This window comes from Pipistrellus hanaki (assembly GCF_964339955.1).
Source record: "Pipistrellus hanaki genome assembly, chromosome: 2".
In the NCBI taxonomy this organism is placed as follows: domain Eukaryota; kingdom Metazoa; phylum Chordata; class Mammalia; order Chiroptera; family Vespertilionidae; genus Pipistrellus; species Pipistrellus hanaki.
The window spans coordinates 189,233,627-189,248,216 of record NC_140504.1 but is presented as its reverse complement, the minus strand read 5'-3'; the positions used below and the strand labels follow the sequence as shown (position 1 = coordinate 189,248,216).

The window sequence follows — 14,590 nt, the reverse complement described above, 5'->3', positions numbered from 1 at the left end:
TGTTTTGTGTCCAGTTATTACCCTTTAGCAAAGCACAGGGGGAGCCAGATGAAGTTTGAGGGTAACGTTTCTATTTATTTTAGAAATGAGAGTAGCTGCACATTTGAAAAATACCACTCAGCACGAGATGGGAAAACTTACACAAAAATTACCCCTGGACCCCCACTCCTTTTGTACTCAGTGCTGCATCTCCCATCGAGGTAAGGCTATGCCACTGTCCCAAGGCTTTAAAAAACAAAATAAAAAAAGGGAAAACCAATCCAATTAAAAGCCTTCCGGTCTCCATGCCGTAAGGAGTCCCAAGGCCCTCAGTCAGACTTCTCCTTCTCCTTCATGTGCAAGAAGACGATGCTGAAGATGAAGAGCCCTGCCATCATGGAGAAGGCGCTGGCGTAGTAGGGATAGGCCGAGGGGATGAAGCGCTCGTACTGCGTGTGCTGCAGCGGCCGCACGGACACCTGCAATGGGACAGAGTGACGGGCCCGGCCGCAGCTCGGTGGGACACGCGGCTCAGTGGGCTGTGGCTGAGCTTACCTGAGTGGAGGAGTACAGGTGTGTGTAGCCCAGCCGGTTATAATCCACCTTAAACTGGAACACGCCGTACACGTCCGGCAGCTTGAACTGGACACTGTACTTGCCACCTGGGAAGATAACACATAGCCGGGGGGGTTCCCAGTGCTGCTCGGCTGGCCTCCGAGAGCCAGAGGCGGGACCGCCTTCCCACACTCCTCTGGGAGAGTGCTTTACCTTTCTTCTTCAGGAAGGTCCTCACGAAAGGGTCGATGCGGACAAACTCCAGCTGGATGTCATCCCCATCGAAGGGGACCCACTTGCCGTTAGAGAGCTGCTCGATCACGATGCTGTACTCCTGAGAGGAAAGGCCCGTTAGCCAGGGGCCTGGGCTGGAGGGAGGCTGCACCCTCAGAGCTGCACCCGGTCCCCACTCTCAAACCCGGCAGGAACTCCCAGGAGCTGTGAAAACCTGGGCAATAACTGAAATACCAGCTGCAGGCTAAGCCCTCTAACTGCCATCCACACCAGCTCACCAGCCAGTGGAAGCCTGCACCCAAACTGCGCTCCACCCTGGGGCGCCAGCTGCTCTCGGGCAGCCCTGCTTCCACGTTCACTGCTCTCTAGCCTTCCCCCACGTCTCTTGCTCAAACCCGATTCTAATGGCATTTCTCTCGTGCCCCCACTGTCGGGAGAGTGAGCCAGAGAAGCTCCTCCTGCTTCTGCACTTCCCACAAGGTCGCCCGCCATCAAGATCTCAAAACGACTTTCTTCCGGGCAGAGGTTAACGCGGCCATCCACATTTAGGCCCAACACGGAAGTGTTGCATAAAAGCTTTTGAGCTGGGCCAACCTGGCCAGAACCTATGGCACCCCCGCCCCCCCTCCAAGCTCTTACCACAAGGTCGGTGACAGTGTAGGCATTGGGTGGGGCTGCCTCGCCCACCCGATGGTGGGCCACAGGCCCCACCCGGAGGACACCCTCCTCTTTGAACACCCAGCGGGAGAGGGCCAGAGCTAGCTCATAGTTGCCTGTCTGGGAATACCTGCGGGAGGAAAGGGGAGAGGCTGGAGCACCAGAACCACTCCTTCACGGTGGGAACACAGAAATGAAAAGGTGGAGGTGGCACTGCTTGGGTGTCACCTGTACAGTAAGTTCACCATTTTCAAAGTGCTCCAGAGGCAGAACTAGCTTGGAGTGCCCCCACTACCAATATAGCAACAAAGAAGTCCTTAAGTTAACGCACCTACAGATACTTAGCCTCTGACACTTTTAGCCAAAAGGCTGCTTCCTCCCCATCAGAGTCCTCCCCTGTGCACAGACCCCATCACCCAGACCACAGGCCTCAGTCCCCTGGCATCTACCTCTGGGCGCCGGGCATGGCCTTCTGCACCGCCGAGTTGAAGAAGGCGTCGCTGAAGAAGTCGAGGGAGCCACTGAAGATGACCCGGGCGTTGTTCCTGGCCTGGAGCCCGGCAATCAGGAGGGTGTTCTTCCCCACCGCGTGGGGGTACTAGGAGCCACACGAGGCTGTCATCCCCAAAGCCAGGGCCAAGGGCAGCCCCTGGGCCCCTGGCGCAAGAGGACTGCAGGCTAGACCTGAACAACCCGGGCCCAGCCTGAGGCACCACTGCCCACTCCCCTCCCCCCATCTCGTTTCACCAGCCTCGGCAGCGTGTGCCTCCCTGCCTACTTCTCCTCTTCAATAACAAGCGCTTTGCCATCAGGCCCAGATGGGGTCTCGAGTCTGCAAAGGCCCCTCCCTCACCTGGGTGATGGGTTTATCTGGGAAGAAGGAGTAGGAGGTGGAAGAGCCTGTCAGGATGTCCAACACCAGAGGATTGTCAGGATCGGCCACCATCCTGGGAAGGAAAAGAGAACCACCCACCTCAGACCCCAAACTGCGCCGTGAGGCCCTGGGGCTCCCTAAGGCCACCTCTCTGCAGGAGTGAGTCCTACTTCCGTAACAGGCAAACACAGCTCTCCTCTTGCTGTGACTGTGAAGTTTTGACTCTTACATTATGACTTAGTCCCACCTGCACCTTCTGGAGGAAGGAATACGCTCAAATGATCACAAGGCTGGTAGGTTTCCTAACCAAACAAAGGGACCCCTCTCCTCACTCACCCAACGCCTCGGAAGAGGATGGGGTTTAGAGACGATTTCCCAACGATGGTCGGGGCCTTCAGCAGGTTCTCGGTGTCGGCCACGATGAGCGTGTGCTGAACAGCAGAGGGAGGCCGGTGGTCAGGGAGAGGTGCCCAGCCCCCGGCCAGGGGTCCCTCCCGACTCCCGCATGGTTACTACATGGGACTAAACCTAGAAGGTGATGGTCTGATTACCTGGCCAGGGTCTGAGATGTCATAGTTGTGATGGTCAATGACAGCTGTCTTCTCCTCATCGAACTCAATCCCACACTCACTGCCCAGCTCGCGAAGAGGGTCACCTGCACGGACCCAAGAGACGCCTCGCTGAGCCCTCAGGGGTGGGCCCGGGCCAAGCTATGTCACTTGCCCTGGGATCCTTATGACCCACTCTCCCAATCAACCCAGGGCCCTGCAGCACCACCAGCTGGATGCCTAGGCAACAGCCCGGTAAAAATCAACAACAAACACCCGGCCTTCTCCCTCCAAACACACAGTGCCCTTGGCTCCGCACAAGACCCCTTCGAAGCAGAGTGCCACCTCCACAAACCTGACCTGAACGAGCCCCGGCTTATAGGCTTCTCTCTTCCTCATCATCACTTCACCAACCTCCCATCCCCCCGTCCCCCGTATGTGGTTCTTAAAAGCTGTCAATACTGAAAAAGGTCAAACAAGATCGGCCAGGTGTTATTCATGGTTCTTTCTACGTATAAGTATCTTTAAAATTTTCCAAAATAGTAAACAAAACAACAATTTGTCCAATGCTTTGTGTTCTACCCCATTAGGCTCTCCCTACACGTCTCCTTTTTTTAAGGAAAGAATCACCACAAAACAAGAGGGAGAAAACCGGTTCCCAGCCTTTAGAAGGGCCTGCATCTCATTGGTTCTGGTCACAGGCTAGGAGGGACTAAATGGCTCTGTAGTTCCCTCCCTCACTCCCTGGGAAGGACCACCCAATGGTGGACAATCTGGCAGCTTCCATTTGTAAAGCTCTCCAAGCTTCCTGGAGAAATGGGGGAAGCACCAGAACTGAGATCAGACCTACCGATGTCTGAGCTGGCAGCCACCAGGACACTGCCTCCACCGTCAATAAAGGTACTGATGGTCTCCACATTGATGTTGCCTCCAAAATCTGAAAAAGTACCAGACTCAGTGATCCAGAAGGTTCCTCTCATTGCTCCTCTGACATGGGAGGGGGTTAGGGAGATGGGGAGGAAGGGAAGGGAGCAGACCAGCCACAATCAATAACAGAATATTGCCCTCTGGAGGCCCAAAACGAGAGGAATGTTTACCATATATGCTCTGATACAAGGCAATTCTCCCATTTTCCCCAATGTGATGATCCAAAAATAATGGCTTGAATTCAACTTTTACAAGTATAAATTAAATAGTCAAACACCCACCAATTACAGCTGTCAAGTTATTTATACACTCTTCAAGTTACACGTATAATAATAAAAGCATAATATGCTAATTAGACCAGATGACTTTCTGGATAAAAACCACGCAGATGGTGGCAGATGCAGCTGCTACTGCAGCAGGGGGCCAAGCCCCTTGCATGAATTTCGTGCACCGGGCCTCTAATCTATATAATCCTATATAATAAAAGGCTAACATGCAAATTGTCCCTTCGGGAGTTAGATCAACCAGGAGTTGGACCACTCACTATGACCTGTGCTGACCACCTGGGGGCAGCACAGAACAAAGAAGGCCCTGCAGGCAGCTGGAAGGCCCTGACTGGTCCTAATTGCTGGCCAGGCCTTAGGACCCTACCTGTGCATGAATTTTGTGCACCGAGCCTCTAGCCTATATAATAAAAGGCTAAGCGACCATCACGGCCAACTGATCAGAACAACCAGTGCTATGATGAGCACTGACCACCAGGGGGCAGATGCTCAATGCAGGAGCTGCCCCCTGGTGGTCAGTGCACTCCCACACGGGGGGGTGCCACTTAGCCAGAAGCCGGGCTCTTGGCTGGTGGGTGCAGTGGTGGCGGCAAAAGCCTCTTTCGCCTCCACGGCAGTGCTGAGGAGCAGCGAACAGGCCGGTGGTAAGGAGCGAAGAGTCCCAGACTGTAGGAGGGATGTCCACTGAGGGGTCCCAGACTGCAAGAGGGCACAGGCTGGGCTGAGGACCCCCACCCCCACCCCTACCGCACTCATTTCATGCACCAGGCCTCTATATAAAATACTTGTTTAGAAATGCTGCGTTTTCCCATTCCACAAAACAACTTCATTCAAACTCATCGCCTGCACCTTTAGAGCCACTCTGGGGGTCACCTAACATGGTTTGCAAGAGCCCATCACCTTCATTTCCGTCTGAAGTTGTCTGAGAAAGAGCACTTTTGTTTTTTTTTTCTTTAAATATATTTTATTGGTTTTGTACAGAGAGGAAGGGAGAGAGAGAGTTAGAAACATCAATGAGAGAGAGTCATTGATCAGCTGCCTCTTGCACACCCCCTACTGGGGATATGCCCGCAACCAAGGTACATGCCCTTGACCACAATCGAACCCGGGACCTTTCAGTCCCCAAGCCGACGCTCTATCCATTGAGCCAAACCGGTTTCGGCTGAAAAAGAGCACTTTTGACTTTAAGGATGATGTTGTCTATTACTGAGGCGAGTACTGATTTGCACAACAGGAATAGAGTTTTTTCTTGAAATCCTACAGGTTTATATTCATTGTAGCCATAACAGAGCCACTTCATATACTGTGCTTAAAAAAAAAAAAAAAAAGTGATCACTAAAAAGGGTCATTAATTTCCCACGTAATTGTGAGATTATCCTTTTTTGGTCAATTTGGTCAGATGTGTGCCATAAGCATCCAAAACTAGCTGTAAAGATATTCAGATATGAGAATGGCCCTCTTTAATTTGGTAATTTTCACATAAATAACAAAAACAGAGCACCTTCCTTTTCCTTCGGGCTCAGAAGGAACATGATCTGGGAACTACATTTACAGAGAGCCATCATCCACTCTCCTCCAGAGGCCACAGCCTTAGACAGTCAGGAACAGCTCCTTCCAGTACAGTTGTCCCCTTAGGGACAGCGCTTTAGGACATTTCTGGTTGTCACCAGGGGCGTGTGTACTGCCATCTAGTGGTAGAGGGACCAGAATGCTACACATCCTGTAGTACACAGCACAGCCCTCTGAATGAAGAATTATCCAGTCCAAAATGTCAAGTGCCGCGGCTGAAATGGAGACACCTGGGCTTAGATCTAGGCATCCCTTCACCTTTCTAAGCCCATTTCCCCACCTACAAAAAGGGACCCTGCTTTGGGGGCACAGAGGACTCTTCTGTAGTCATTACTTTACTGAATTCAACTTGGAAGCTTCCTGATCCAGAGAGGGCAAGGAACCACTGAACTCGGCAACGGAAGTCGGCCAGTGTTCTCACACCCGAGGGCTAACGGTGGTCCCAGGACCACAGAAGGGCCCCTGGAGCAGGGACCAAGCCCTGACCCTGACCCCCACCAGCAGATACAAGCCTCCCCCCAGGAGTGCCCGGAGGACTGCAGCCATGTTTCCCAGAGTGTGGGACCCATTCTGGGGCAGAGCTTTAAATAACGCCAAATCTCAGAGAGAGAGGGTTCCTCTGTCAGAGTGTCTCAGTTTGATCCTGGGCTTTAACACGTCCCGCACTTTCTCATCTCCTCTTGTAAGAGGACACCTCACGCTCAAAGCCTTCGCAGGGAACAGAATCCGTTAGACCTCAGCACCGCAGGTGACCTATTTACAGCTGCCTCCTCCCGAAGGCCGGATGACACCAACTCCATTTCCGTGGCGATACTGGGTTCATTACTGGGTTCCTTTTACAGTTTGTAAAAAGTCAGTTTAAAGAAAAACACTGTTAGCACAGGTGATATGGCACAGGGTAAATATGAAGGAGGTACGGGAAGCTGACTAACACTTGGGAGACACTGTTAGGCTCTCTGACACCTACCTTCTCCCACCCATTTCTCCCACCGTCTCCCTCCTCCTCAGCGGCACTCCCACTCTGCCTCCTGAGCACAACGCAGACGGCTCCTGCGCTCCACCGGGTACACCCCCCCACAGGGTTTAGCATCTCATTTCAGGTCCTCATTCTTACCGCCTCAAAGGCGGACTGAAAACTCCGCAGGGGCAGGCTCTCTGTCGCTGTGAGGACCTCCCTCAGAGCTCCAGACACAGAAGAAACTGGGCAAACGCCAATTAACCAGCTGAAGGCTCCACTCACCTACCCTGCCCCCCGCCCCCAGCAACCTGAAGATTTCCATTCGTACAACCTGGGCTCACTCCCACCCAACTACGCTTGCCTCCGGAGAGCCAACACCAAAGGCACATTCTGAGGGGAGGGGGGGACTCATGCTAACTGTTGGGAGCCCGGAGAAAAATCCTTCAGGGATCTCGCTGAATCCAACCTCACAGACACTACAGAGAAGAAAGCAGATGCCAATGAAACGAAAGACTTCCTGAGCTGCTTCAGCTGAAGGGAGAAACGGCAGTCCTGTCTTACCCCAGACAGGGACACCCTGAGCCCTCGGAGAAAAGGTAAACGGAAGCCACTAAAGAAGAGAATGACTGGATGCTCCCCAAAAAGCGCGGCAAAGAGAAACAGCCAAAGGAAAGGAACTGGGGTATTTCGTCTGGAGGAGAATCAGATGAACCAGCTCTGATTACGTGAAGGCTGTGCCTGCAATCAAAGCATTAGCCCTCCTCTCTGAAGCCCTGAGGAGTATAAGAAACCCCGTCTCCCCCGCCCCAACAAAAAATAAATAAATAAAGTAGGAAGTAGGAGGCAAATTCCAATTTAATATAAGAACGTAACAGAGTTGTCCAGTGATGGAGCTGCCTGTCGCGTAAGCTCTCCGTCACAGGAACAGTGAAATAAAGATATTCATTCTGTCTAGACCAGTGTTTCCCAAACTTCTCTCATGATGAGAATCACCTGGTGGAGTTGTTAAACTACAGATTCCTGAATCCCAACTAAGAGGTGCTAAACTAGAATGTTTGGGAGCATATAGGTAAAATTGTATACTTAATTTAGTGCTCTGTACAATTTTACCTATATGCTCCCCAAAATTCTAGTTTAGCACCTCTTAATTGGGATTCAGGAATCTGTAGTTTAACAACTCCACCAGGTGATTCTCATCATGAGAGAAGTTTGGGAAACACTGGTCTAGACCTATCCATCCAGCCTCACACAGGGAGCCAGGCTAGATCATTGCCAGGCTCTTTTTCAGCCTGAGAACTATGAATCCACAAGTTCACCTGCCACAGCGTCTTTACAGCACAGCACGCCCTGTTAACAGCATGCCATCTCCTCCTTCCACCCAGGCCAGCCCCGCTAGGGGGTTCCCCATCTTTCCTATCAGTCGCTTCACAGAGAAAATTCACTTCTCAGATTAGCAGGGCCCAGGCTCCAACACCTGACCCTACAACCCTCAGCTGAGCCCTGATTGGCCCAGGATCGGAGTTAACACGTTCCTCTTCACTGGCAGCAGCTGTGGCCAGGGCTAGTGGCCCAGAACATGCCCCAAGATCCAGAACGAAGCGACAGATCGGTCCTGAACCTACCATCCCGGTTGTGGGGGTGACGCGCAGCCCTTACCTTCTACCGAGGGGGAGAAGACGATGAGGTTGTCATAGAGGAACTCTCCGTACTTAATGAGAGACAGGCTGGGGTCATCTGCGGTCTTAAATGTGAGTTCAAAGCCCCGATCTGTAGGAGGAGGAGAGGCGATGAGGCTGAGGGAAACCACCGCTGCTGAGACCCCGACAGCCCTCCCCTCACCCCCCAGCGCCAGGCCAGACCTGGGCGGCCCGCTCGTGAAAAACGAGTGCGAGGGAGGATGGCCGTTGCCCTCGGGCTGGGGGACCTTTCCAAACTCAGGCTTTCACCCGCCGCCCCCTCGGACCCCGTCTCACCCTTCAGACTCCGGAAGAAAAGCGAATGCGTCTCCCGCACGTTGAGGTTGTCCAGCAACACTAGGGTGCGGGGACCGCTGGCGCCGACCAAGCCGAGCGAGAGGAGGAGCAGAAGCAGCCACGAGAGGGACCAAACGCGGGCGCGGGCGCCAAGTTCCATCTTTCTGCTCCTGCCCAAGAACCGGGGCACCTGGCCACCGGAAGTGCCTCATCTAGCCAATCGCGGCTCGGGACCCTGGAGTTCCACCCGGAAGTGATCTGCGTACGCCAGGGCCGGGCGCCGGGAGCCGCCGTTCGGTTGATAGGAACCGAGCCAGGAGCACCACCGGAAGTGCCTCGGGTGTAGGCGGGCCCTCTCGGTCCTATTGGCTGAAGGGGCGAGAGGCTCCACCTCCTTTAAGCAAACGGCCCAATCCTAGAGAGACAGCTCTGCAGCTCGGGCCAATCGGCGGGACTCTTAGTCTGAGTGGTCCGGCCTCGCGTGGTCTGGACCGCGGCCTCTCTGGACCGCCTTCTCGTCTCTCTCTGGTCCAGCACAGCCTCGGACTGGGAGCCAGGTCCCACCCCCTCCATCTCCGGAGAGGAAGAGATTGGGAAAATGAGGCCAGGGAAAGGGACACGTTAGACTCCCGCGGCTGGTGGGCCCAGGGTCCTTGGCGTGGCCTACCCTGTCCTGCCTGGTGGCCCACGCTGCAGGCAGCGGAAGGGCGGTGGACCAGCCTCCGACAAAAAAAAGCTCTAATTGGCCAAAACCGGTTTGACTCGGTGGATAGTGTCGGCCTGCGGACTGAAAGGTCCCAGGTTTGATTCTGGTCAGAGGCATGTCCCTTGGTTGCAGGCACATCCCCAGTAGGAGTGTGCAGGAGGCAGCTGATATTTGATTCTCAGTGTTTCTAACTCTCTATCCCTCTCCCTCTCTGTAAAAAATCAATAAAATCAATATATCAATTAAAAAAAAAAAAAAAAAGCTCTAATTGGGCTCATTCCCAAGCTCTGTCCCTCACTAGCCCCTTTACCCGGGATTTCACTCCCGCTTCTAGGCTGGAAATAAAATGGCCAGAGGCAGCTCGCCTACCCATCTGTGCACCTTCGGAACAGGCCTGGGCTCTTGGGACTAGAGCAGGTTAAGGCGCCAGTGCAGGGCGAGGCTGAGCAGCCTCACAGCAATGTTGGCTCCCACCCCTTCTGCATGGACCAGGGGCAGGGCTCGCCTCCCACCTGCCTCAGGCCGTCACAGGTCTAAGTAAAGGCTACCACAAGCAGCTCCTAGACTTCAGTCCACCTCTAACTCAAACCGCTGCTCAGGAGTGTGCCCCAGCCCACAGACACCCAAAGGCGCTTCACTCGCAGGTCGGCAGCCTCGTGCTCCTCTTAGCCCCTACCCAGGGCTTACCTGGAACCGGTCTCCTCCGACCTCTAACATACCCCCAGCTTCCCCACGTCCCGCCTTTTGCTCATGCAGCTCCCTCTCCCTCCCCACATTCCCATCTAAAGCCTCCTCAGAGTGTCTCCATCCTTTATGGTTGCCCCCTGCCCCCAGCTCCCACCCCCTGCTGCTGGTCCCTTCACCAAGCGGGCTTTGTTCCCATGAAGACGTGGCTGCCTCTTATTCAAAGTGTACCTGCAGCCCGCCTCCGTAGGTACCTGAGCACCCTCCACCCACCCCAGCTTCTCCAGATGTGAGCTCCCTGGCCCAGCGTGTGGTTTGTGGCATGAGCCACAGTAACTAATATAGAGGAGGAGGGGGAGGGATGGGCTGACCAGGAGCACCTGCTGTGCACCGGAACTTAGAAGCTACCTCATTTTACCTTCACGTGAACTCTAGGAGGTGGGTGTGTGTCCCTGATTCACAGATGACACTGAGTGAACGGGGGCTCAGGACAGCTCCAAAGGCCAAACCTCCTCCCTCAAGCGTATGAGCCCCTCCCATGAGGCAGGCCTGGGTTAAGAGGAACGAGGGTAGGGGGTGTGGCCTAGGTTGCAGGGATGGCCTGGATTCGTTTCTGGCCGTATCAGGGCACCCGGTTCCAGCGCAGCCCCTGAGGGCAGACCCAGCCTGGGCCTCCGAAACAGCCTGTTTCCTCCCGCGGCTCTGCTTTCCCGGACCGCGGGTCCTGTGAGAGTCTGACAGCTCAGATGCTTCCCCAGAAACCAGCGCTGGAGGGCACCCCTGCAGGCCTCGCGGGAAGTCTGGGGCCTGAAGACCCTTTGCCCAGGAAGAGCTGCCAGGAGGGCGGGGCCCAGTGCTGCTGCCAGAGAACCAGGGAAGGGGCTTGTGGGCAAAAGACAGTTTATTGGGGCAGCTTCATGTGGAGCGCTCTCCTAGGGCCACAGAGCAGCGGGCAGCAGCGGGCAGCAGTGGCATCGGGGGCAGGTGCTCAGGCCTCCCATACCCGTCCTGCCGGGCTTCCTCAGGAACTGGGCCAGCTGGACAGAGACACAGTTTTCCAGCACCGACATGCTGAGCTCGGTCCAGGGGAGGTGGCTGACCACACGGCCCGGGCTGCTGGTGAAGGCCTGGAGGCAGAGCCGTGGAGGCTCCGAACAGCACCGGCGGGCACAGGCGGGGGCACAGGTGGCGGCTCCGTGGCAGGCGAGTAGCTGGCAATACTGACGTGGCACTGGGAGCTGGAGGGACCTTCCCCAGGAGGGTCCAGCTCTGAGGGCTCCGCCGGGCAGAAGTGGGCTTTCTGGGGAACAGGGAAGGGAATTCGCCCTCCAGGGCGAGGGCCCCCGTCACGGTGGGGGCGGGAGGGAGGAGGCCCGCTGGGGCTGCCCGGGGGGCCTGGCAGACACAGGAGCCCCCAGCAGGCAGCGTGTTCACAGAGGCTCGCCGCCGAAGCTGCTTCTGCTCTTCCTGCGCCTGGCCTTGGCGAAGGGGATGTCCAGGGACTCGAGGCGGAAGGGCCGGGGCTGGGGCATCTCGGGGGCCTGGGCGGGCGGGATGGCAGAGTTGTTGCCGAGGGGGGAGATGAGGCCGGGCGGCGAGCTGTGATGTGCTGCGGAGGAGAGGCACGGGGGCGCCGGTGAGCCGGGGGGCAGGTGTGGACAGACACATGGGGTGTGGGTGCAGCCCCTGCCCGGCTAGCGCCCTGGTCCCACTGCTAGGACCCCAAGTTCTAAGACGCTGCTCTGGTCGGGGCCTCAGACCGAGCACTGGGTCTGCGTCCAAAGGGTCTGGGCTGGGCCACAGCCTTGGATCTCGAGCCAGACAAGCCTGGGTTCAAAGCCCAGCCCCCCCACTTCCTGAAGGGCAGCCTTGCTTGGAAAAAAACCCTCAGTGGTCCTAGGCCAGCGGTCGGCAAACTCATTAGCCAGCAGAGCCAAATATCAACAGGACAACGATTGAAATTTCTTTGGATAGCCAAATTTTTTAAACTTAAACTTCTTCTAACGCCACTTCTTCAAAATAGACTCGCCCAGGCCGTGGTATTTTGTGGAAGAGCCACACTCAAGGGGCCAAAGAGCCGCATGTGGCTCGCGAGCCGCAGTTTGCCCACCACAGTCCTAGGTTAAGAATAGTTTTTTGTTTTTGTTTTTTTGTTTGTTTTGTGTGTGTGTGTGTGTGTGTGTGTGTGTTTCAGGAACAGCATTCCCTCTTTCCCTTTTTTACAAAGTTAAGCTATCAAAAGCAGCCGGTCAGAGATTTAAGCCAGCCTGAGACATCCCTTGCAGCCACCCTGAGCTCAGTCAGAGATGCCCGGCTGAGCCTCTCTGGGCCTCAGTTTCCCCATCTGCCGCATGGGCACAGCGCCAGGTCCTCAGCTGCTGTCAGTTTATTTCCTGCCCAACCTTTCTTTCCTTATTCCTCAACTCCACCCGCGTTGTCTCTTACATAACCTCAGTATAGCACGGAGATGTGCTTTTCGTGGGTATTTTACTGGAGGTCCTGTAGTCTTTAAAAGCAGAAGAATTAAGTGATTTTCAATTCTTGTTTCTGAAAGTGTTTGGCTCTTGTGACCCTGTCTGCCCCCTTGGCTCAGGGGAAAGCCAGTGTCCTGGCAGCTGAGGGAGCGGGCCACTGACCAGCGGCCTGTGGCCCCACGCCAGGCCCTGGCCAGTGTTGGGGGGCTCGTGCCTGCCAAGGGAGGAGGAGGAGTTAAACAGCACATCTCCCCCAGGAGGAAAGAAGAGATTGTGCATTGAGCACCTACTACATGCCAGGCCCTGGGCTGGGCCGTCTCCCCGTTTCATTTTACCTAGTCCTGTGTCTCCCCCATTGAATGGCTGAGGACCAGGCCTGTCTGACCCCATCCCCCCAGTGGGCAGAGGGCCGAGAGGTGGGCGGGCACTCACTGAGCCTCTTCATGGGGTCTGTGCTGAGAATCTGGCTGGCCCGCTTTGGCCGGAAGTAGTTACTGGCGATATTTTCACTGTCACTCCGACTGAGCATCAGCTTGTAGCGGTCTTCTTCCTGCTGAGATCCCAAACTCTTACGGGTTAAGACCCCTTATTTGTGCAGCTCTCACGTGGACCCTCACCCAGGGCTCAGCAGCTCCGCAAGCCTGGTGGGACGGGGCTTCCCCGCCCACTGTCCGGTGTATCCGCTACAGACCCGGCCTCCGGGGGTGGGATCCAGCCAAGCCCACACCCCCACCCCTTCCTTGGGAACAGGAAGTGCCTCATTCCCTCCTGCAGACCTCAACAGAGGGCACTGTGCCAGCTCCAGCAGGGCCAGGACAACACAACACACCCAAGCCCATCATGGCACACCACAGAGAGGTAGTAAGTGCTCAGCTCAGGGGCATGTTTATGATAATTAGAATCAGGGTCCCAATCTTCTTGGCACCAAGAACTACTGTTTTTCACTCTCGTGAACTTTTCTTCTCCCTGAATCTCTTCCTTCAGGGGCCTATCCCTCTTCCCCCGACATCGTCCTAGTGGGGTGATCATTCAGAGTGCCCTAATACCACCACTCCCACCCACCTACTCCTAGCTACACAGCTGGACATGTGACCCACACTGGCCCAATCACAGAGCTCCATGTTCTGGACATAGTCATTGGTCCAAGAGCAGGCCCAGGCCCAGCAGCACAGTCAGAATCTGCACAAGCATTGGTGTGAGGACGCGCTAAGAGACCGGTCTCTCTGTTGGGTCACTAATTGCCAGCAGCCATCTTTCCTGCCTTTCTCGCTTAGAGAAAGCCTGCCTGAGTCCAAAGCTGGAATACGGAGGGAAGCCTGACTGACTGAGCCCCTAGATCCAGCCATGCCTGAAACTGGTCCTCTTAGCATGCACCAGCCATTCCCATTTTTGCCTGTGATTGTTTGCTTTGGGCAGCTACCACTGGAAGTAAAGCATTCTGACTGACATAACCCCTTCGTGGTCCCAGGGTAAGGATGTTGTGTGTGTGTTTTTCAGGAACATCTTGCCCTTTTTCATACGGTTAAGCTATCAAAAGCAGCCAATCAGAGCTTTAGACCAGCCAGGGCCCGGGGAACCTAACTGTATGGCTGACAAACTGTGAGGTGACACTTCTGAGCTTCCCTGGCAGCTGGGCCGACATGAACCACCCCCTCCCTGCTGGCGGTTATGACCGTGCGTGGCTTTGGCTTTGAGTGAGGGACAGCATGAAGGTCGAGGTGCCAGCAGGCACACAGGAAGGACCCAGGCCCAGCCCCCGCTTGTATCCTCAGGGCGGACGGAAGTGGAAGCCCAGCTCCCATGGTAATGCACCTCGGGGCCAGCCCCCTCAGTCCCCCCCCCCCCCCCTCGTCCCGGGGTCTTACCAGGCCTAGCTCGCCGCTGTCCGCTGCGGAGGTTTTGCGGGCCGGTTTGCTCTGCAGCCCTGTTGAAACTGCTACGAGAAAACAAAAGCTGAAGTGCCTGCTGCTCGCTGTGGGGCAGAAGGGCAGGGTGGGCTGCACCCTCTCCCGCCTGGGGGGTGGGGGGTGTTAGGCCTGGCTCAGGCTTGGGGCCGGGGGAGGACTTCCTGGTCCAAGCAAAGGGGGCCTCCGGGGAACACAACAGGGGGGCTCAGACCCCAAAGACGCCACCCCCCCTGCTTCCAGGCAAGATGGCAGGCTGGTGGG

The 14,590-nt window shown here is 55.6% G+C and overlaps 2 protein-coding genes across 2 annotated transcripts in view; both read right to left on the bottom strand.

Moving 5' to 3' along the window:
• Positions 1–49: 49 nt before the first annotated feature.
• DDOST (dolichyl-diphosphooligosaccharide--protein glycosyltransferase non-catalytic subunit) lies at positions 50–8,886 on the bottom strand. The gene is made up of 11 exons (XM_084875013.1): positions 8,559–8,886; positions 8,242–8,352; positions 3,698–3,784; positions 2,851–2,954; positions 2,636–2,730; positions 2,279–2,372; positions 1,875–2,023; positions 1,408–1,555; positions 748–868; positions 535–641; positions 50–458 (listed from the first exon to the last, which is right to left on the bottom strand). The coding sequence occupies exons 1-11, from the start codon at positions 8,716–8,718 to the stop codon at positions 309–311; spliced, it is 1,326 nt and encodes a 441-aa protein (XP_084731139.1). The 5' UTR covers positions 8,719–8,886; the 3' UTR covers positions 50–308.
• A 1,845-nt stretch (positions 8,887–10,731) lies between these two features.
• Positions 10,732–14,590, bottom strand: part of KIF17 (kinesin family member 17) — a 29,583-nt gene continuing 25,724 nt past the window's right edge. The window contains exons 13-15 of the mRNA XM_084875196.1: positions 14,288–14,358; positions 12,855–12,975; positions 10,732–11,557 (exon numbers count right to left, since the gene is read on the bottom strand). Of these exons, the coding sequence (XP_084731322.1) occupies positions 11,379–11,557; positions 12,855–12,975; positions 14,288–14,358 (371 nt within the window). The 3' untranslated portion in view covers positions 10,732–11,378. The remainder of the gene's footprint in view (positions 11,558–12,854; positions 12,976–14,287; positions 14,359–14,590) is intronic.